Raw genomic sequence first — 24240 nt, 5'->3', positions numbered from 1 at the left:
CAAAAACTTAAAAAAATTGTTTTGTGCAGGAATTTTCTGTGAACTTTCATGTCCAGAATTTTGAATGTGTTATGGACTGTCTGATGCAGATTTAAAAGTAGTAGAAAAACAAAGAAGTAAACTACTTAACAGCCCCCAATACCCTCAAATACAGAGTCTAAAAATTCTGCTTTAGTTTCCATCATTTTTTTCCCACATGCAAACTTGCATGTTATAGTCTAACTACACGTAGATAGGCTTATTTGGAAACACTAATTCTAAAAGCACAAGCTACAGTTTTAAAGTTCAACATTTCTACATTATACCAAATATCTTCTGAAAAGACAAGGGTACTGCTATACATCCCTTTCTCTTAAAATTTTCATGCCATTCTTTTTTCTTACCCTTCTCCTCTTATTGGGGTAACTAACAGGCACTTTATCCAAAGTGGGTCCTCTGTTTTATCAGAAGATCTGACTCTACTTCCCCAATTTAGAATCTTATTCTGTGCTTCAACATAGTTTTCAGTTGTTGTTTTTATGACAGTTATATAAATCAATGAACTGGTATCACACACTGCTGATGAAAATAGAAATAATTTATTTTGTGAAAACAAACAGCTATAACAGAAACTGACTTCACTGGTGAGAAACCAGAAGCAGATTTCTTTTACATATTTTATATTTCATATTTATGTATAATGTGATCTATGTAAACATATAATATTAATAAAATATATTTATCAATGCCCATCATCTAAACTGGCATTCTAAAAGTGAATTTCTTGACAGAGATAAGTTCCAGCTACCGACCAGAAAATAAGTCAGTAATAAAGATAATAGGTTTAAGTGAAAAATAAATTTAGCAACATATATTAACTGAATCAAATGATTAATGCTTCAACTGGGGGGTTTCATTGTAGCAAAAAATAAATGTGACATTATTGTACTTCACTATGAAGATGTATATGTTTAACAATGTATAAGATTCAGCTTGCTTAAATGTGATTTTGAATTTCCACTTATTTATTCAACAGATATTTATAGCATTTCCAGTATTTTTAAGGACCCATATAGTAAGATGGTTTGGTGGATACTTAAAATGATGTAAGAATAGCTCTTACAATGTAGAGGTCAAGTTTTTTGAAATCCTTTAAATACTATGAAATCTCTGAAGTCAAAAGTGAAAATAATGTTCTGACTTATTAAATAAACTAATTAAGTGCAAACTTATGTTGAAACTGAATATACAACATAACCCAAGAAATAAAAAACTAGCTTCTTTATCTGAGAAGGAGAGGTTTGTGCTTTCAAGAGCATTAAACTAGACCTAATTTGAACACTGATGGTAGTACATGCGCATGTGCAGTCACTCCCTCACCCTGCCCCCCCTCACATGCACACCTTTCTCCTCTCAGCTTATTAACATTCTAAATCTTTCTCCCAGCTTTAGCCTTGCAACCACTTACTTGATAAAATAGGTCATTTAGAAAGGAAGAACGACCAATAAAATGAATTACAAAGACAACAAGATTAAACTGATTGCTTTGTTTTCATACTGTAGCTGAAATCTGCAAATATGCAGTTGGCTGTGTTTTGGCATTTAACAGCATGCGATCAGTAAGGAGGAGGAAATTTTATTCTCATTAACGGTTGCAGATTTACTGCAGTGAAAAAGGGCTATGTAACCCGAGATGTGACAGTACAGAAAGATCAAAGCCTTGGACTGGAAACCAAATAAACCCTCTGGCTACTTCCTGCAAGGAAAATTCACTTTGGCAATGTAAAACAGAGCCCAGTTAAAAACTACTCTCAGTTTTATGAGCTGTCATAGCAGCTCAAGTGGTTTGGACCGGTTGAGTTTAGAACATTATATTTCCTTGTTTTTGTCTTAGATACTTCTGTAAGCAGTTTTACAGACTTTAAAACACACACACACACAATAACAAATAAACAAAAAAGGAAACTCTTTTCTTTTGGTTGAAACTGAGAAGGTAACCACTAAACTTATTAAAACAGGCAGGTCTTCATTTGTACATTCCTTTCTCATTTACTACAGTTTAATATTTTGCCATTAGATTTATTTGGCAATATACATTTAGTTTAATAATTCATCTGTAATCTGTACAATCCCTATTCAAAATAAGTGCAAATCAGTTTACAGAACCCATATGGCTCATATCTGAGGGGTGAGCTATTTGTAATAGCACATCTGGAAGGTCTACGGGCAATATGGAGAATATGGGAATTAATTAACTTTACACTAAAAAACCTATTGGCTCTAGGTTTCATCTATTTTAAAAAATTATTTGAGAAAAAAAAAACATTTGGTTCACGTTTCTAATACAGGGGCTTTCAAAACAATTAATCATAAATACTTTAAATCACATTGTTAAATCAATCAAAACACAGACGGGCTAGACAAATCGACCCCTAAGTTTAGGAGTAAGCTCAGATTCACTGGATCCAGACTTAAGGGAAATAAAAGATGACATGCTCTATTTTCCTTTCTCTTTTATTTTTCTGGAGGGGTGGTAGTGCTTATCAACCAAATTGCTTATAATTTTAAAATTCTCATTAGACTATGAATAAGCAAGTCTTTATAATTGTAATGTGTATCCTATTATCTTAAAAAAACTCAATTTTTTTAAAAAAATTAAAGCATTTTATTGGTCAAATTTATCATAAAAGCAGTCATCCATGCTTAAGGACTTTCTCCTTTCTTTTTAAATTTATAACTCATTTCTGTATATCTGTACAGCCAACAAAAATGCTACCAATACCTATAAAAATGAATGAACTTTAACACTGGATAATCACACTTAAATGGTGGTGATATAATTAAGTTCCTAGTCACGACTGGATGAACTCCCATGTCATTTCTTCTGGTACAAAACTACACGGTAATTGATGTGTTAACATTTTTATAGGATCTAGTCATATTCAGATTACTTATTAAATTTATAGACTCAATTATACTGAAATTCTTCTCCTAAATGAAAGTCCCAATAAAGAGACAACAAATTTGGTTTTCTTTGGGAGGATCTTTGGATTTACACACAGCTATTATGCCTGCCTCCAAAACCCAAGCTCAGATCACCAGACTGAAAATTAACACGAATTTGATGAGAGCAGTTCTGCAGCCAACTTCTCTTGCTTCTAAATTTCCAAAGGAAAGCAAATCACTTAAAATATTTTTTTCAAGTCAGTATAATTTTTCTAGGATAAAATATCTTCCCAGGTTTCCAGTATTTTAAGCCTTGATTTTTGGCTTGAATTTCTATATTTCAGTAAAGTTTACAATTTGCTAATGCTGATGTGTGATAATCTAATAAAATCTGGCCTTAAAAGTTATAGGCCCAATTTACTAATAAAATGTAATTCAATTTTCCTTGGGAAATGCAAATCATTAGTATCCAAGCAGTAGAACTGAATTGAATTCCTTTGCCTTTTTTAAGATTAAAAAGAAGTTTTTTCTATTAAAAAGGCTTAACAAAGAAGTCAACTAAGACTAATATATAAGGATTCACTTATAGGCATAGTACAGTAGCATCATGTATATAAACATTTACATTGGTTAATTAGCTAAATAAAAGATTTGCTGGAGACATTAATCCTTGTAGACTGAGATTATCCCACTCATTTCATCCTCATTTTTTGTTCAACTGGATTAATCTGTGGAGAACTTAATGAACTACTTAACACAGTTTAATGGTAGTGAACTAGTTACTTGACATGTTAATAAATTTTAGCAATTTGTCTCCAAGCAATCTAAACACCAGTTTTCAGTAAACCATATACAGTGTATTAATGCAAAATAAGTAAACAATATACTGTATTATATAACAAAATCTACATATCTTACTCTGAATTTTAATAACATTTACTCTAAGCTTTCTAAAGCATAGTTCACTGTTAGACTAACATATCTGCTTGCCATTTGGAGGCAGTAATGGTGTAATACTAAGAATGCTGGCTCTTACCAAGCTTAAAGGCCTCACTATATTACCTAACTGCTTTTCGGCTAGTGCCTTAAAAATCTCTGAGCCTTAATTTCTACATTTGTTAAAACAGGGCCAATACTACTTTGCCCTACATACCTTACACACTGTTGATGATCAAATGAGACACATGATGAAATAAATGTTAGCTTTGTTGTCATTTAGTTTAGTTGCTAAGCCGTATCCAACTCTTTTTGCAACCTCATGGACTGTAGCCCACCAGGCTTCTCTGTCCATGGGATTTCTTAGACAAGAATCCTGGAGTTGCCACTTCTGTCTCCAGGGGAGCCTCCTGACCCAGGGATTGAGGTGGATTCCTACCACTGAGCCACCAGGGAAGCCCAAATGTTAACTACATGCAAGTTATTAGTCTTTGTATAATAAGATTTAGACAAAAAAGTACCTTAAATTTTATTCTTTGAAATTCTTAGAAGGCTCCTAAGACATTCCATCTTCTGAGATAAAAAAAGTAAACAACTGGCATAATTGTTGACAGTATTTAGAGAGAAAAAAACGTAATGCGATTTAATGTAAGGACTGTGTTAGAGCCAGAGTCGCACACTTAAGACACCGTTTGCTTGCACTGGTTTGCTTCTCTCATCAGAACTGTCACGTAGCTATTGCCACTCGGTCTCCTGTTTTCACATCCCACTAATTAAACCATTTCATTTCCTTAGATGGAATCTTACCTATCACAGAGTGTTATTTCCTATAAATAGTTTTATTCATTTCAAGAAACTTTACCATGCATTTCTGATTGGTTAATAAAGATGGGAAGAACTTAAAATCATTTCTACTGGTTATACTTAGCTATAGCAATTATTACTGAGCCTGAAATAACATGTTTATATATGCTAACATGTTATATATATATGTTAATGTCATTTGGACAACTGAATATAATTATAATAAAAATTTGCACAGATTTGGATATGTTTAGATCAAATCATACACCCTGAAAAGGAGTAACTTTTAAAAGTAAACAGGATATTGTCTTATTACCCAAGATCATGGTTTAGATTCTGCTGTATATGTTTTAATCATGATTTAACAAAATCCCATTTAAGCTGAAAAGCAATTCTTGCAAATATCCCAACTTCAATACAGCTACGATCAAGTATTAGAAAACTTCACAAAAATAACATTTATTCCACTATTAGGTAAGTGGATCTCACTACACTCAATGAATCTATTTTCTTTGACACACAATTATTTACTCAGTCTTTATCTCTGATTATTTCCTGAGGATAAATTCTTAGAAAAGAAATTACAGAGTTAGGGAATTTTAGGCTTCTGTTCTCTGTTACCAAATATAGTTCACTGAGGTTTTGTCCATTTAAATGCCCACAAGAGGTGTATCACAGAACCTCTTTGCTCCCATGTGTGGACATTAGCATTAAAAATTATTTTGCAACTGATAGGTGAAAATGGAAAGTGGCTGCTTTATTTGTATTCACCATGACTGGAAAAATGACTAACGTTAGAAGTTTTTTTAAAGACTTCATGAAGCATGTTCTCCTCTGAGAAAAAGTTTATAGGGAAAGAAATTAGGAACAAAAAAGTTACATACTTAATAAAGCAGTGATTTTAATGATTATCTTTAAAAGATTTAATAAGTATTTCATAATAATTCATTTAGTTCTTAAAATGCTGTGGAGCAAATGGTTGGTCTCAATATCTATCAAAGAAAATGTTTCTATGAGGTTCTTTTCATTTCTTTTGATCCTTCCATATAATTTCTATACTCCTGCCACAGTAATGAAGGTCACTAAAACTTATACTAGGAGAACAAATGGAAGAATTTGGCTTATCAATTAAAACTTTATAGAGGACTTATCAAATAAGGGATTTTATAAGCATATTTAATTTTATCTCAATATATGATAATTTCTCAATTGCCAAATTAAGGGCTGTAATATAGATAATAATTTATCTTTTGAATAACTGCTTTAACATAATATCCTAATATGTAATTCAAGGAATAATGCAAAGGGCAGTAAATATTAATACTACACAATGCCTTTTAGATAGGGAATACTGAATTTTAAGGTTGCTTTTCTCAAGTGAAATAACTGAGTTAAATAGTTGAGTATAATGAAGGTGACCTTATAGCTAAAGAATAAGTCAAAATTTTACATATAGAGTTTCATATGAAGGAAAAATTATACATTTAACAGTTTTGATAAAAGTTTTCTACTTACATATTAAGAAAATAATGTGTTAGTCCTATCTAGTACTTTTTAAAATTGTACAACTGACTAACATTTAAAATTGTGCAAATGACTAACATTTCAACAATGATTTAATGTTTTAAAGAAAATAAATTAGAGAAAACAGAATAAAATATATACATGTGAAACATCTATATATTGAACAGGAAAGTTAATGGCCAAGTATTTTAAGAAAGAGGAAAAAAGAGGCAGGCACACACAGAGAAAATGAAAGTGTGAGAATCAGATGGCTCAGATAATTCTCACATCTAGTTCATCTCTGACTTTAGTGAAACCATCAGTAAGTGACATCATTGTGCCAACCACAAAGAAGAAACCCAGGCCCTCTGAAAAATATTTTTCAAAGCCCCAAGGAAATCCAAGCAGTCCCTGAAACTTTTTTCCAGTTTATGAAAATTGGACTCCTATAAAAGAAAAATGGACCATTTTTACTGCAACAAAAACTGATTTGTAAAAGCTGGAAACAGTTTAAAAATTCTCAACATGAGGTTCTTGTTAGTCTTGAAAAGTAAGAGTTATAATAAAAAAAAAGGTTCAAAAATATGGTACAGATACATTGTATATAACGGGGGAAAAAAGCCAGTCATACTCTTATTATTTTTAATTAGCTTCAATAGCAAGTTCCAATTTACTTTCTAATACCAGTTCAGGTTTTGGGAACGCAAGATTTACATCTGACCCTCTGGGAATGGCAACCCAATAGCTAATGCCTTGGAGCCCTAATATATTTTGCATTACCCCCTAAATGTTGGGAAATTCTGGTGGCAAGAGGTTCAAACTGATAGTGACACACGTCTAAAACATGGGATTCGCTAACTGCCAGTATGTATTTTATTAAACACCCAGTCCCTCTTGTAGAATAGGATGGATGAACTTAACAATTTTCACTGGTGTCCAATTAAACTGCCTTGCAATATTACACAGATGTAGACATTCATATTAAGAAGGGCACCCTGACTTGGATTTTAAGAAACATACAATTTGAACTGTTTAAAGCATTCTCTAAATTTGACTCAGTTTCCCCATTTTAACAGATTTGTCACATTATGAAATGTGGTCATTTTAGAAAGAAAGAATTTTTTTCTGAACAATTAAAAAAACCTCTTATACAAATTAGAAATTTATTCTTTACTTTGCAGAAATCTGGGATCATATACTTCACCTGAACCCACTGAAACTGATATGTTAAAAACCCACAAAGACTGAAAAGTCACGAGTACTGGCTGAATAGCATGCCACTTGGCACTGTCATACTCTTTCATGTTCTCAAATCATTAAAAATATTTGTAATTATAAACATTCACATTTTATATATTATTTTAAAAATTATTACTATTTCAATTAATTTGACATTGCTCATTAATCAAAAACATATGATGAACAGGGAATGAATTTTTAAGTCATGTGGACAATTTTCCTCATTTAAAGGAAAAAATACCTCTCTAAATAGATAACATCTCCTGTTCTTAAAATCAGCTTTTTCAATATTTAAAATTTAATCGACATTTTTCTTTCATAATTAACCCAAATTCTTCATGTTGTTCATTAAGTCTGTTTATCCTCATTTCAACAGTAGAGATGAAGAATAAGAGTTCAACATCTTCTGTTTACATTTTTTTTAAAATCCCACTTTGCTTAAAATCAATTAAAATGAAATATTTCAAAAATATTATTTTAAGTCAATGATACTTGATCTAATAGGTTTTATATTTACCTATTGGATCTCAGAAACCTAAAGGTAGCCATTAGTTTAAAATTTCACATCTGGGACATTATGCATCAAAATTATCATGCCAAAATATGTGAATAATTGTGGAGCAATTTAAAATAAAATATTTGTAGAATTAAACTAAGTCAGACTAAATCCACAGTTACTACAAAGAACAAAATAGGAATCCCATTAGAAGACAATCCTAACCAACCAAAAATAATTGCATAACAGTAAATGATTCTACAGAGGATCAATAAAACTATGTAGCAAAGAACAACTATGAGTTTTTGGCTATATTCTAAGCTTTCTTTGTATCTCTGTTGATAAAATTTAGAGTCTCTTTATTTGATCTGTTACCTACAAAAAATAACTAAGGAAATTCACTGTAAATTATTTCTTCTGGAAATACAAAAAGAAAATGATACAGTTACTATATTTAAGGCCTGAAAAATTAAAAAAGACAAGAGATGAAAGACTTAACTTTCTCAGGGCAAGTTCTTTTTAAAGGGCAAACAATCTCAATTTAAAATGATTATAATAAATAAGTATACCATTTTTTAATTTGAAAAAATATATAGTCTACATGAAGTTTTATTAACAAATCCTTTAAACCAACGTTACCATCACATGTCTTTTATAATGTGAAAGAAGCTACTTATGTTTTTTTAATGTTGAAAAAGAACTAAAGGTACAAAAGTAAGAGAATTTTCCCAAAGTCTTTTTATAAAAAGAAACTTGTTAACAGAACTGAGGAATGAAATTCTGAAATCTTTGGACACAGTACAAAACTTAGTGAGTGTAGCCATCTCTCAAAACATACAATAAGGTTCTTAAAAATCACATAACTATACAAAACATTAGATCTTTCTCAAGTAAGTAATGCATGGTTAGTTTGCCTTTTTTAAGCTGGAAGTATATGCAGGAGACACAAAAGCAATGTTTTGTCCATAGTGAAACACAAATGGCAGAAAAATTAATCTTAAGTGCTATCAGCAAAAATCTTCAATATAAACACTGGGATTATATAGCAAAATAATTTCCTTTTCAAATTATGTTTCAGAAAACATTTGTACAGTGAACTGTCATACAATGAAATATATTAGTTATAATAATTAAATAGAATCTCTAATTATAACTAATACAGATAGAGACATCAGAAGTAGTCAAAAGCCATATGCTTTCTGGTATTTAATCATGTTTAATTTTTTTTCCCTAAGGCAAGTAGTTTCTTACCATGACAATCCAGTACACCGATGAAACAATTTCTAAAGTATTATTATTTATTTAAAGTTCACTAATGGCTACTGAACTACACATAAGGATATTGCATTTCATAAAATACTCCTGTATTTTCCACTATGCTTTTAAATTTTGTCATGACCATCAGTGAATTGTGAAACCAATATAGTGGGTCACAATCTGCATTTCAAAAATAGAATAGACTAAAACAGAACATATCATTGTGAATTACATGCAGTAAGAGTAACTGCTATTTTAAGAATTTTACTACTGAATCAAAATGGCTAATATAAAGTGATGATTCAAGAGTTATAACACATTGGTCACAACTGTATTAAAAAATTTTTTTTAATTTAATTTTTTAACTTTTTTTTAACACCAAAAACATTTTGCATTGGGGTATAGCCAACTGACAATGTTGTGATAGTTTCAGGTGAACATGCAACTGTATTCTTAAGCACACAACTGTATTCTTATTCTCCAAACAGAAATATTTGTTAATAAAATATGTAATTTTAGAAGAGAAAATTAAATCAATAATTTAAAGAAAAAAATAGTCTTAAGGGTAAAAAGACTACACCTATTCTTTGGACCATTTTAATGTGAAATTGCAATAGTCATCCTAAATTAAAGCATTATACCTTAGTAATGATACGAAGGGAAAACTATTATTTATACTTTCTGGCAAGATTTTAAAAATCTATGAGATCAGTAATGAAGCAGAATATATGTTGGGGCAAACTTTATTATAATTGTACAACAGTGCTGGCATGTCAGGATTTTTCCTTAAATATTTTATTTGAATGCCATGCAAGGAGGAAAAGTCCTTAATTTAATCAGCACATCAACTTTTTAAAAACAGTGGTATCTGAGTAATTGTTAAAATACATGTATTGTGTTCTTATTTTATATTTTATTGTATTTGGAAAACATCAAATAACCTGCATCATTAATTTGTCAAAAGTACTGCCGATTTCAATAGACAGCCTATATTTTCCAAACTGAGGGAAAAAAAATATATTTTTTTCTTAGAACTGTGATATCTTCATTTTTTTACATAGAAAAATGTGACTTTGTAAGTTAATTTAAAATCAAACAAGCATGTTCTTGAAAATATTCAGGATTTGTTTACTCTTTAATGGAAAAAGAAAAACGGGAAGTGATGAGAGAATTTTAGCTTTTTAAAATCAAGGGAAACACCATATACTAGATTTTTCTTGGAAGACTGTTTACCTGCCAGCAAATGAATGCTGCCCAACTACATCTCCATTTTGAAGGTGATAATCATTGAAGAAATCTGGACTCATGGCTCCTTCAGAGGCAACTAATCCATCTAGAAAGAAAATAGTAACTAATGAAACATCTTTGTAGGGAATAAAAAGGAAACTATTCTATTAAGTAACACAACAGAAAATAACCTCTATATTTAATCCAGAAGAAAAATGTTAGCATGATGTTCAGTTCTCTCTGAGAGTATGAATGAAGAGCATACATAAGTGTTCTGCACATTTATTAAGCATCTACTATGTTGCAGTGGCTTCCCTGGTGGCTCAGTAGGTGAAGAGTCTGCCTTCAATGCAGGACACTCAGGTGCAATCTTAGATAGGGAAGATCCCCTTGAGAAAGAAATGGCAACCCACCCCAGCATTCTTGCCTAGAAATTCCATGGACAGAGGAGTGTGGCAAGCCACAGTCCATGGGGTTGCAAAGAGTCAGACACGACTGAGTGACTAACCCTACCTATGTTGCAGTCCTATTTTATTACACAGATGAATAAGACACAGTCTCTGCCTTCAAGGAGCTTATAGTTTTGTGTAAAGACAACAAAAGATAGGGGGTGAGAAAGGATAGAGAGGAACAATAAGCCTTTCAGGCTAAGAAAGAGAATGAGTAAGGAAATAGAACAGACATTAAATAGCATGGTTTTGGTAAAGAGCAACACTCTAATATATTCCACATTTTATATCCGGGCAGCTTCATTTGTGTAGCATGATTATATATTTCAAGCAAGTGAATTTTTATATAAGCAATGCTTCACACAGACACACACACTTTGGTTAGAAACCCTTGTAAATATATTTTACATTAACTGTGTTTTTACAAAGTATACTGAATATAATTTAAAAACTTCTTGATAACACAATCTTCATTATAAACATCAACCATTATATAGTAATGCCCTAGGTTATTAGATATATTGGACTATCTATACTAAATGGTTATACTACCATGCTTTTTGAGTATTTATTAATTTGCTTATAAAGTGTTCCTTTTCCTAAACCTAAGAATTTATTATTACTTCTTGCTGATTTTAGATACTGCTTTCCCATTTGCGCCAATCTAAGAATTCAGATAACCTATTTTTGATAGAATTATGAATAAGTTTGGCTTCCCGGTGGCTCAGAGGTTAAAGCGTCTGCCTGCAATGCAGGAGACCTGGGTTCGATCCCTGAGTCGGGAAGTTCCCCTGGAGAAGGAAATGGCAACCCACTCCAGTATTCTTGCCTGGAGAATCCCAAGGACGGAGGAGCCTGGTGGGCCCCAGTTTACAGGGTCACAAAGAGTTGGACACGACTGAGTGACTTCACTCTCACTCACTCTCACTCTCTATGAATAAGTTAAGAATAAGAAGAATCTGAGGGAAAAAAATTTCAGTAATGGCTTCAGGGCTGTCTATATGGCTCTTGTAATTACTAGTTGAAAAGCTCTGAGACTTTCTAAAGTTTAAAGTATTCCAAGTTGGCAAGTGACCTCTAGGTAAATGTTGGCTAGGTTGTATCCACAACATTGTTTATAAATTTGGCACATAGTAAGCAAGCTATTTAGTAATGAGATGATCATTTTATACTTATCATGCAATAATACTTTGCTAGGTCCTGTGGAAAAAATTACAATACACAATTTCTGAAAGGAGTTTTATGTTAAGTGAAATATAAAATAGGCACTTAAGATGCAATTAAATAATATATTTTATTAATAAATGATTATATAACAGGAAGGGATTTATGTGCCAAATGAGTGCTGGAGGTGAAAAAGCTATAGCTGGATTACTGTGTTCTGCAGAGGTTAGAAAGTCCCAGTTGGAAGGGAGGGAGGAAGAGGTGTAAGTGATTTGAGTATCAATAGATAGTTGGGAACTAATGATAAAATCTGTTTAAGAGTAAGGGTATTAGAAATCAAGTATATGGTAAAATTAATAGAGCTTGCAAATGAATAAGTAAAATAATTTGTATTTCCATAACACTATCCATTTGCTATATGGATATACAGGCTTCCCTTGGGGCTGAGCTGGTGAACAGTCCGCCTGCAATGCAGGAGACCTGGGTTTGATCCCTGGATTGAGAGATCCCCTGGAGAAGGGAAAGGCCACCCACTCCAGTATTCTGGCCTGGAGAATTCCATGGACTATATAGTCCACGGGGTCACAAAGAGTCAGACATGACTGAGTGACTTTCACTATTTGCTGTATACCATATATTAAAGACTTGTATTGGTATTTAGTTGTCGAATTGCTAATCATACCTTTGGTATTTACCTTATTACTTTAAATACTTAAAGGAAGCTTAAAAGCTGAAAATTCTATAAACCAAAAGACCAGCTAAACACAAAAAAGTTACAAAAACAAAATTATGGGAATGCCAAGACACCACAGATTGAAAGTTAAGCAGCTAAAAAAATTATTTTTTATCCATCTAAGACTTTGTTAAGGTCTGGCTAAAATTAAGGTTAATACTGCAAAAATCAACAAGTTTCTCTGTTAAATTAAAACCAAATAATTACAGATCAAGTTTTATGAAATCTGCCAATTTTAGAGGAACAAAGCAAAGTGAAATGCCAAAATAAAATGTATACCACACGTTGAAAATGAATACAAAGATATTCAGCATGCCAGAGAATAAAAGATTCTAACACTCAGAAATATAACACTCAGATAAAAATATAACCAAGTAAAAATATCCAAATTATACTTTAAAAGTTTATATTACATGAAACATGGTCTAGTGAGGTGAAGCAGATAAGGAAGAAACTAAATTAAAAACTACTGTTAAATTCTCAACATCTTCATTTTGATTCAGAGTTCTCATTGTCTTCAAAGGGAAAAATGAGTAAAAAGGATAAATGGAATACAGGAAGCTACAAACAGGGATTTCATCAAACAGAGATGATACTAAAAAAAGAAACTGAGTTTAAAGATTCAGCCAGAAATTTTGTAAACCCAGAATATAGCTACTTTAAGAAATTTTATAGGCCTAGAATATAATAAGTTTAGTAATAAAATAAGCCTGATACTATATGAATAAAAACGGGTAAATTTATACTTCTGAACTTAATTGCTAATAATCCTAAGACACTGCAGTTCATTCAATAAACTATACCTTGTACACTGCCCTTTAATGACTTGACAAAATTTAGATAACTCTAATGTATGAGTAATCATTCTTCATTAGAATGAAGTTAAATGATATCTTAAATCTTCAATACAAGCAGTTTAACTTCTTCGGAACTATCTGTTTCTCAGTATTCTGTATCTAAAATTAATAATTCTTTTATAGAAATACTAGAAAGGAATTATGCATTGTTGATTGCAATCGTATTCAAATAAATTCAGGAGTATTCTTCCCAGGCTTCTATTTTACCTCACTGGTTCAAAGATAGCAGCAAGGAATCAAAGACTTTCAATGTGATGTTTAAACAGCCAGAGAACAAAGAGAAGACAGATGACATATACCAAACATTTTGTAAACTGTAGAGCATTATACACATTAAGGTTATTAAATTATTTGAAACCTTTTAGAGCAGTTATGTAACACACCTTTTTTGAGGTGCTCTAAGTAATGACGATCTACTTCTGCTTCACTGACTACACTAAAGCCTTTGACTGTGGATGACAACAAACTGTGGAAAATTCTTCAAGAGATGGGAATACTAGTCTGCCTTTCCTGCCTCCTGTGAAACCTGAATGCAGGTCAAGAAGGAAGAGTTAGAACCAGACATGGAACAATGGACTACTTCCAACTTGGGAAAGGAATATGTCAAGGCTGTATATTGCCACCCTGCTTATTTAACTTAAATGCAGAGTACATCATGAGAAATGCCGGGCTGTTTGAAGCACAAGCTGGAATCAAGATTGCTGGGAGAAACATCAATAACCTCAGATATGCAGATGACACCACCCTTATGGCAGAAAGCGAAGAGGAACTAAAGAGCCTCTTGATGAAAGTGAAAGAGGAGAGTGGAAATCTGGTTTAAAACTCAACATTAAAAAAATGAAGATCATGGCATCTGGTCCCATCACTTCATGGAAAATAGATGGGGAAACAATGGAAACAGTGACAGACGTTATTTTCTTGGGCTCCAAAATCACTGCAGATGGTGACTGAAGCCACGAAATTAAAAGATGCTTGCTCCGTGGAAAAAAAGCTATGACAAGCCTACACAGTGTATTAAAAAGCAGATCAACAAAGGTCCATCTAGTCAAAGCTATGGTTTTTCCAGTAGTCATGTATGTGAGAGTTGGACCATAAAGAAAGCTGAGCACTGAAGAATTGATGCTTTTGAACTGTGGTGTTACAGAAGACTCTTGAGAATCCCTTGGACTGCAAAAAGATCAACCAGCCCATCCCGGGGTCGCAAAGAGTTGGACAAGACTGAGTGACTGAACAACAACAACAAAATACTGATGATAATATGGTTATGAGTAAAATGGGGATATGTACTAGAATAAAAATGAAATCAAAGCAAATTTATTGCCAGTATAGGTGATTTGTCAACTTTGTCATTTCTGAAACTCAATTTAAAAAGGCTAACAAACACATGAAAAGATGCTCAACATCACTCTATCAGAGAAATGCAAATCAAGACCACAATGAGGTACCATTTTATACCAGTCAGAATGGCTGCGATCCAAAAGTCTACAAGCAATAAATGCTTGAGAGGGTGTGGAGAAAGGGGAACCCTCTTACACTGTTGGTGGGAATGAAAACTAGTACAGCCACTATGGAGAACAGTGTGGAGATTCCTTAAAAAACTGGAAATAGAACTGCCTTATGACCCAGCAATCCCATTGCTGGGCATACACACTGAGGAAATCAGAACTGAAAGAGACACATGTACCCCAATGTTCATTGCAGCACTGTTTATAATAGCCAGGACATGGAAACAACCTAGATGTCCATCAGCAGATGAATGGATAAGAAAGCTGTGGTACATATACACAATGGAGTATTACTCAGCCATTAAAAAGAATACATTTGAATCAGTTCTAATGAGGTGGATGAAATTGGAGCCGATTATACAGACTGAAGTAAGCCAGAAAGAAAAACACCAATACAGTATACTAACACATATATATGGAATTTAGAAAGATGGTAACGATAACCCTGTATGCAAGACAGCAAAAGAGACACAGATGTATAAAACAGTCTTTTGGACTCTGCGGGAGAGGGAGAGGGTGGGATGATTTTGGGAGAATGGCATTGAAACATGTATAATATCATATAAGAAATGAATCACCAGTCTAGGTTTGATGCAGGATACAGGATGCTTGTGGCTGGTGCACTGGGATGACCCAGAGAGATGGTATAGGGAGGGAGGTGGGAGGGGGATTCAGGATTGGGAACACATGTACACCCGTGGCAGATTCATGTTGATGTATGGCAAAACCAATACAGTATTGTAAATTAAAATAAAGTAAAAAAAAAAGTGGCTTACACATATTGCGTATAAAAATAAAAACTACAAAAACTCTGTATCTTTTTATATACTGTTACTGAAATACATTTATTTCTAAAAGTCAAATGAAAACACAATATTAAGGTCTTTGGCGAACTAGTTAAAAGTGAAATGACTGTGTGGGAGAACATGGATATCAACAGTGGAGAAAGTGACAGAAAGAAATGACTAAAATAGATAAATCATAACTTATTTGGCCACACTTGATAAGATATATCACATAAATATACAGGTAAATGAAAATTACAGTTTTACAATGATTCTGAGACAGAAACTAACCATTTTAAGGTTCATATTCTATAATATAGTTATATACTAAATGCTAAGAAGATTCACTACAATTAATAAAGAAGAACAGCAAAAAAGTAAAAAGTCATTTAGAAATGTGCTATAATCCATGGAGTCGCCAAGAGTTGGACATGACTTAGTGACTGAACAACAATGAAAATAGCAATACAGCTTTACAGATTATAATATACTTCCTCTGTGGGTAAAGGTTTAAAGCAAACAGCAGCAATTTCATAACAGAAAAGGAATTATTAACTACAACCACAATTATTTTAGACTAAGAAAAAAAATAATGTAACTATAAAGATATGCAGATGACACCACCCTTATGGCAGAAAGTGAAGAGGAACTAAAAAGCCTCTTGATGAAAGTGGAAGAGGAGAGTGAAAACACTGGCTTAAAGCTCAACATTCAGAAAACGAAGATCATGGCATCTGGTCCCATCACTTCATGGGAAATAGATGGGGAAACAGTGGAAACAGTGTCAGACTTTATTTTTTTGGGCTCCAAAATCACTGCAGATGGTGACTGCAGCCATGAAATTAAAAGACGCTTACTCCTTGGAAGAAAAGTTATGACCAACCTAGATAGTATATTCAAAAGCAGAGACATTACTTTGCCGACTAAGGTCCAGCTAGTCAAGGCTATTGTTTCCTGTGGTCATGTATGGATGTGAGAGTTGGACTGTGAAGAAGGCTGAGCACTGAAGAATTGATGCTTTTGAACTGTGGTGTTGGAGAAGACTCTTGAGAGTCTCTTGGACTGCAAGGAGATCCAACCAGTCCATTCTGAAGGAAATCAACCCTGGGATTTCTTTGGAAGGAATGATGCTAAAGCTGAAGCTCCAGTACTTTGGCCACCTCATGCAAAGAGTTGACTCACTGGAAAAGACTCTGATGCTGGGAGGGACTGGGGGCAGGAGAAGAAGGGGACGGCCGAGGATGAGATGGCTGGATGGCATCACGGACTCGATGGATGTGAGTCTGAGTGAACTCCGGGAGTTGGTGATGGACAGGGAGGCCTGGCGTGCTGCGATTCATGTGGTCGCAAAGAGTCGGACACGACTGAGCGACTGAACTGAACTGAACTATAAAGAGAGTTTAAATATATTCCTATTTCATATAACAAAATGAAAATCCATTTTTAATTAACCTCCAATTAAATAAATTTATATTAAAAAAATAAAAAAGAAATAAACAATGAAAAAAATAGCAAGAAAGAAACAGATACGTTTTGACATTTAACTGTTGGAAAATACAGAAGGCAATACTAATGACCAGGAAATTGCTGTTCAGTTGCTCAGTCGTGTCTGACTTTTTGCGACCCCATTGACTGAGCATGCCAGGCTTCCCTGTCCTTCACCATCTCCCGGAGCTAGCTTAAACTCATGTCCATTGAGTTGGTGATGCCATCCAATCATCTCATCCTCTGTCGTCCCTTTCTCCTCCTGCCTTTAATCTTTCCCAGCATCAGGGTGTTTTCTAATGAGTTAGTTCTTCGCATCAGTATTGGAGCTTCAGCTTCAGCATCAGTCCTTCTAATGAATATTCGGGATTGATTTCCTTTAGGATTGATTGGTTGGATCTCCTTGCAGTCCAAGGGACTCTCAAGAGTCTTCTCCAATGCCACAGTTCAAAAGCATCAATTCTTCAGCGCTCAGCCTTCTTTATGGTCGAACTCTCACATCCATACATGACTACTGGGAAAACCATAGCTTTGACAAGATGGGCCTTTTTTGCAAAGTAATATCTCTGCTTTTTAATATGCTGTCTAGGTTTGTTATAGCTTTTTTTCCCCAAGGAGCAAGAGTCTTAATTTCAGGGCTTGTAGTCACCATCTGCAGTGATTTTGGAGCCCAGGAAAATAAAATCTGTCACTGTTTCCATTGTTTACCCTTCTATTTGCCATGAAGTGATGGGACCAGATGCCATGATCTTTGTTTTCTGAATGTTGAGTATTAAGCCAGCTTTTTCACTCTCCTCTTTCACCTTCATCAAGAGGCTCTTTAGTTCCTCTTCACTTTCTGTCATAAGGGTGGTGTCATCTGCATCTGAAGTTATTGACCAGGAAGTAGCAAATACTATTTCATTCTTTAATAAAAGATAAGCCCAGGGTATCACTGGCCATTTAGCTTAACTTCTGTGGTTGAAAAACTTCTAAAGTTGCCTTTATCAGAAGCAGCCCTAAGTTTCATGGAGACTCAAAGACTTAAATAAGATGGCTCAAGCATCTAAATAAATCTGTAGTGTTATAAATTTCTGATGTTTCTGAAGATATAACTGTACATAATAAAAGACAAGAGACTACCACTATCTGGATTTCCATGACACATATCAAGAATACCACAGAGATTTTTTTAGTTGATGAACTATTTATGAAAAATAAAGTAGATAAAGAGTACAGATGGCTTGATATGAGAACTATATCAATGTAATCCCTGCTGTCAAGTGTCTACCATATTCAAGCTACCGGTATAAAAAAACAACCACCACGAGGCTATCTAATGATAACATTTCACTCCTCAAATGCTTCAATTTATTTTTCCATTAGCTGTGGCTGTTTCTAAATTTAGATATATAAAAAGATGTACAATTTAGATTTCTCACAAAGCTTAAATTGTACATTTTAATTGTATCTCACAGAAAAATGTTATGATTTTCATTTTAAGAGGTTAATTTAAATGAATTGATTTTGGAAAAATGGAATAATTTTTTAGAAATCTGTTCAGAAGCTAATTGTATTGAAACAACAAAGTTAAATACTGAGGTGGTTAAAAGCTTTATTCGTTTTTAGAAACTGTTCATTGATTCACACTGAAAAGTAGCTATCAATTTTCAAAGCAAGAAACCTGATTCTAAGAAATTCTGATTTCTATTATCAAAAAATTCATATCACATATATTTTACATGATTTTACTTCATGACGATCTCACTAGGTAAGGAACAGCTGCTTGCCATTACTGAACTAAGAAATTCTGGTTAGTTGAAATTAATGATCGACTCCATCTGGGCTGAAACACAAAGCAGATTTCATAACTACTGTTAAGTTCAGGTAGGAAGAAATCCATTTAATTTTGAAAGTAAAGTACCAACTTTCCAGGACTGAAGTACCTTAAATCAAATATAAAAATAATTGAGCCTTATGAGCAATATGCAGAGCATACAATTATGAAAACATATGAATGACTACATAGTAGGAAAAAAAAGTGAGCTATTTATTCAGATACAATTACTTTCAATGCCTTTTATTTCCAACCTACTACAGATCTTAGAAATCCTTTCCTTCATCTCTTCAACTAAATGAGTTCAATAAAGTAATTAATATTGGCAATAGTACAACACATTAGAAGGCAGAATATGCAACAACTTAGGCTCTAAGTACAGAATCCCTAGACAAAGGAAGGATGGCACAATCAACAAGGGTATAATAAATGTAAGATTCATGTAAAAATCAAATTTTACCTTGAAAATACTAGCAGAGTGTAGAATGAAAAAAACTGTTGTTATAACCTGTCTAAACCTTCCGAATCAGAGAATCAAATAGGGGTTACTATTTCAAAACTAAAGCAAGTGAAAGTCACTCAGTCATATCCGACTCTTTTTGACCTCATGGACTATATATACAGTCCATGAAATTTTCTAGGCTAGAATATTGGAGTGGGTAGCCTTTCTGTTCTTTAGGGGATCTTCCCAACTCAGGGATCAAACCCACGTCTCCTGCATTGAGGCAGATTCTTTACCAGCTGAGCCACAAGGGAAGTCCAAGGACACTGGAGTGGGTAGCCTATCCTTTCTCCAGTGGATCATCTTGACCCAGGAATTGGACTGGGGTCTCCTGCATTGCAAGCAGATTCTTTACCAACTGAGCTATGAGGAAAGCCCCAACTAAAGCAAAACCATGGCAAAATGAGACTGTTAAAATTAAACACACTGGAAAACAAAACATAAATTAGTAAACTATATATTTAAATAAATACAGAACAGAGAAAAATACCACATTTTCAAACAGTAGTAAATCTTGAAGATGTCATTTTAAGTTATACATTCTAGAAAGTAATAAATTAAGAGTAATTTTCCTTGTTTTAATTTTCCTTGTTACAGCCTTTTTAATGGCGATCACATCAAAGACTACCTTGGAAAAAGATAATGATGAGTTAATAGGTTTGCTTGGTGTGTACTGATGTTATGTCTAAAATCATTAGCAGAAGACCATTTACATACTAAAAGAAGTGCTTATAAACCTTGGGAATGAGAAAGGTGGCAGACAAAAAACCCTTATAGCATACATTAAAAGTATTTATTTTTGTCTTGGTTATCATCTTACCTGAGCTGTAGAAAAGGTCAGGTCTCTCAAGAATATCTCCTTCATGGATGTATGGCTCAATTCGATCATCACCATACAAGTACTGCTCACTCTCATCCATCTGACGACTTTCTACCATCTCCAGCCACTGAGAGTTATGCCAGCGAAACTTCTCACTCTGAATTTTCTTGGCCCATTCTTCATCATATTCCTATTGTAAACAAATAGTCAATTATTTTTTATAAGTTTATGAAGGAATTTCTTTGATACTCAGCAGTAATTTTATCTTACAAGAAGATAATTTGAGGGGGCTTTTGTTTCAGTTAGAGGAAATATTAAAATTACCTTTTTGGAATAATGTATACAATAATCAATAGAAATCAATTTATTACATATATTAAAGACATCTCTGTTTGGATTACCAATTGCTACTGCCGATGGCAAAAACTAGAAAAGCTCAAATTTCACAAATTCTTTATCTAAGTATTACTAGAATTTATGTAAGCAGCCTGACTTAAACTTCCAAATAGTTCTGTGACTAGAATTATGTGCCACTAATGACAGGTGGTTAAGCATTAAAATTATATCTTTTGCTATATCTTTTTGTTTAGATAACATTTTCACTAGCCAAAAAAAAAAGCAACATTAAAGTATTTCTTCTAAAAACTGAAATGGTTTACTACAAAAAAACAAATAGAATTTAATTCAATTCTGTTTCAACAACAGAAATAATAATGTCTTATTTGGTCATAATTATTTCTTTAAATACCTCCTGTTTGGCAATGAACTCTTGGGGAGCAAGATTGTGGCGTATTCACTGTATCTGTAACATCTGTTCACAGAGAACTTCATTGGTGGGTGTTTTTGAAGGACAAGTAGACAAGTTATAAATATTAGAAAAGCTACAGCTGAACCTATCTAGCTTCACCGGCTGTGGCTACTTCTGACAAGTATATTCACTTAAAAATCACTGGACAGTACCATGGATTACTTGGAAAAAAGACTTCTAGTATTTCTTGTCATTCTAATCACAGGTTCCTTAGTATTAAATTCCTCTGTCATATTTTTAACACTTTTGTTTATACTTTTTTTTTTTTTAAGTTGGAAAGGTACCAGGCAATACTATTGTCCTCCAGTAGTTGAAATGATTACAATAAACTTTAAATGCGAGCAATTTTCATCTAAAGCTAAGTAGGGCTCAAGTCAAAAACTGTCATCACAGAATAAATTTCTGGGATGTAAAATAAGTCTGAAAATTTATAATAAATGTAATTACTATTATAAAAATTTTTCTTGTTAAATTTGAAATTTCACATTATTGGTATATCTCTTAGCAGTGTCAGCTGTCATGCTGTGTGTTCTATAGTGCACAACTCTGAAACTTGTACCCCCACAGATCAACATTCTGAAATCCCTAGCCTCAGCTATCTTTTGTTTCTATCCTCAATGAATCTAGCTTAGTAATCATGGCAAAGTCATAGTTTCTTTATGTCTCAGAGTCTATAATTTATAGATACTAATCATGTGGTATGGTATAACACAAGAAACATTGGATAAGAACCCAGGTCTTATCCTGGGTTCTCCTTCTAGGTTTGATACTAGCGTAAGTATGCAACTTTCTAAAAGTATTTCAGTATCTTTTGGTCTCAGATTCTTTAATTATAAATCAAATCTAATATTTATTCAAATGTTCTTTAAATAAAAACCTATGATTAACACCATTACTTCATAAAGCTGTCGAAATAACTATCCCTCTGCCAAATTGAAGAATAGCAGCAATATATAGAGTTCATCTTTTAAAAATTACATAGCAATTCTAAATGAAGATACAGTATCAGAAATTTAAGAAATTGAACATGTATCAATTAAAACCAATTCCCTTTAACCCCTCTCCCCCAAATCTCTACTTTCCTCTTACACTACTACCTCTTCATCATCAGAAAATAACTCTGGGAGCTCAGATGCTCAAAAACAGCCAAGAAATGTCATCCAAATTTATCAAGCTATTGTGGAAATACTCTAGAAATATAGTTCTTTTTCTTCATTTTTGAAATGCTTCTTTTCACAAGGAGTGCACCCTAACATCCTTGCTATGGAACTTTAGTTTGTCTTGTATTTAAAGGTAAACATGCCTTATCTTTTATTTTCTTCTCTTCTCAAGTCATGACATTATTATCTTAAGCACCAGTTTTCAAAAACTCTATAAGTATCATTAAAGACTTATGGTTTGATTTTAGGTGGAATGTGCCATCCTTTTTGAAGTCCTATATCATTTTGTTTACCACTTAACCACTGAAATGTTATGAGGCCCTAACCAGCCTATTATCAGAGCCTGTTCACTATCAGGAAAACTCTTTGTCACTGGCTTCCGTCACACCTTGTATCTGATTAACACACTATAGGGTAACATAGAACTACATAGATCTGCTTTGTGTTCTAATGTAACTGATGGAAAACAGATTTCTCTTTCTCCTTTAATGTGGCAGCCCCCTAATTGAGAATGTAATATGGTTTATTTAATACAATTCTTCATACTAAATTAAAGCAGATCTAGGGTAATTAAGTTGCTCATTAAGGTTACGGTATTAGCTGCTAAAAAGATGCCTTTTATATGTTAGAAAATACTTCTTCCCAATAATATGTATACACAGATATAAACATAATTAAACACACATACATAATAGAGTTGTTGATTTTTTTATGCACATACTACCTACTTCTCAGTAGTACTGTCCCAAAAGTTGCCCTTTAGTCTTGACTATGGCATTTTCTAACCAGACCTCAAAGTAAAATTATCTCTTCAACCTCTGTTTAAAGCACTGAGGAGGCTTATCTGTGTAATATCACTTCAAATATTATGCCCAAAAGTAAAAGATATAACTAAAGGAAATTTATTTAAGTGAGAAACCATAACTTTTCTCTCATACTATATTTTTTTTAAATCTAACTGCTGACAATTAAAAAAACCAATAAAGTAACATGCATAATACTGGCAGGGACTACACACACACACACACACACACACACACATGCATGCATGTGTATGTGTGTACGTGTGTGTGTTTGTGTGTGTGTGTGTATGAGGAGGACATGTCAATCCACTCTAGTATTCTTGCCCGGAGAGTCCCATGGACAGAGGAGCATGGCAGGCTACAGTCCACAGGGTTGCACAAGAGTTGGACATGACTGAAGTAACTTGGTATGTATGCATGCACACACACACACATGTATGTATATATACACACACACACATGCAAATTCTAACTAGGAAAAGCCATAAATTTCTGCAATATAAAAAAGAACTCCAAAAGAAGACTAAACACTAAACCCAACTGGGTTTATCTTACAAAGTCCAATTTGATTGTATGGAATTGAGAATACACAACAAACTCACAAATCTGATAAATGAAAATTTGTGAAGACTGTTAAAGAAACAGGAATGAACTCCACCTGCACTGGAAAGAACATTTTAGAAGTTTCTGACAACTCATTCGAAAATCCCTGCTCTGTGCCCATCACCAACCTGCAAGCTAACTTAAAGTAACTACTTTCTATTCATTTTACCAAGTCCTATCCATTCCATGCCTTTGAAATCTCCTGAAATAACCTGAGTTTTAAAGCTAACCCTACGAAAATTTCTCTATAGCTTTCCTTTTCAAGATGTTGTATGACATTTTTAGAAGTGGTCTTCCTTGCTGGAAGTTTATTAATAAACCCACCTTTCCTGTCTGACACATACTTACCCTGGTAATTTTTGT

General features: G+C 33.4%; 1 protein-coding gene across 4 annotated transcripts in view; it reads right to left on the bottom strand.

The window, feature by feature from the left end:
• Positions 1-24240, bottom strand: part of KIFAP3 (kinesin associated protein 3) — a 146109-nt gene that overhangs the window by 20656 nt on the left and 101213 nt on the right. For all 4 annotated transcript variants that reach the window (XR_005724992.1, XM_040263540.1, XM_040263541.1 and 1 more), the window contains exons 18-19: positions 20504-20693; positions 10394-10493 (exon numbers count right to left, since the gene is read on the bottom strand). Coding sequence is in view for 3 of the 4 variants with exons in the window: in XM_040263540.1 (XP_040119474.1) it covers positions 10394-10493; positions 20504-20693 (290 nt within the window). In the remaining variant the exon portion in view is untranslated. The remainder of the gene's footprint in view (positions 1-10393; positions 10494-20503; positions 20694-24240) is intronic.

The sequence above is a fragment of the Oryx dammah genome, unplaced genomic scaffold (genome assembly GCF_014754425.2).
Source record: "Oryx dammah isolate SB20612 unplaced genomic scaffold, SCBI_Odam_1.1 HiC_scaffold_21, whole genome shotgun sequence".
NCBI classification, from domain to species: Eukaryota; Metazoa; Chordata; class Mammalia; order Artiodactyla; family Bovidae; genus Oryx; species Oryx dammah.
The sequence above is the reverse complement of the archived record's forward strand: the minus strand, read 5'-3'. Positions and strand labels throughout refer to the sequence as shown.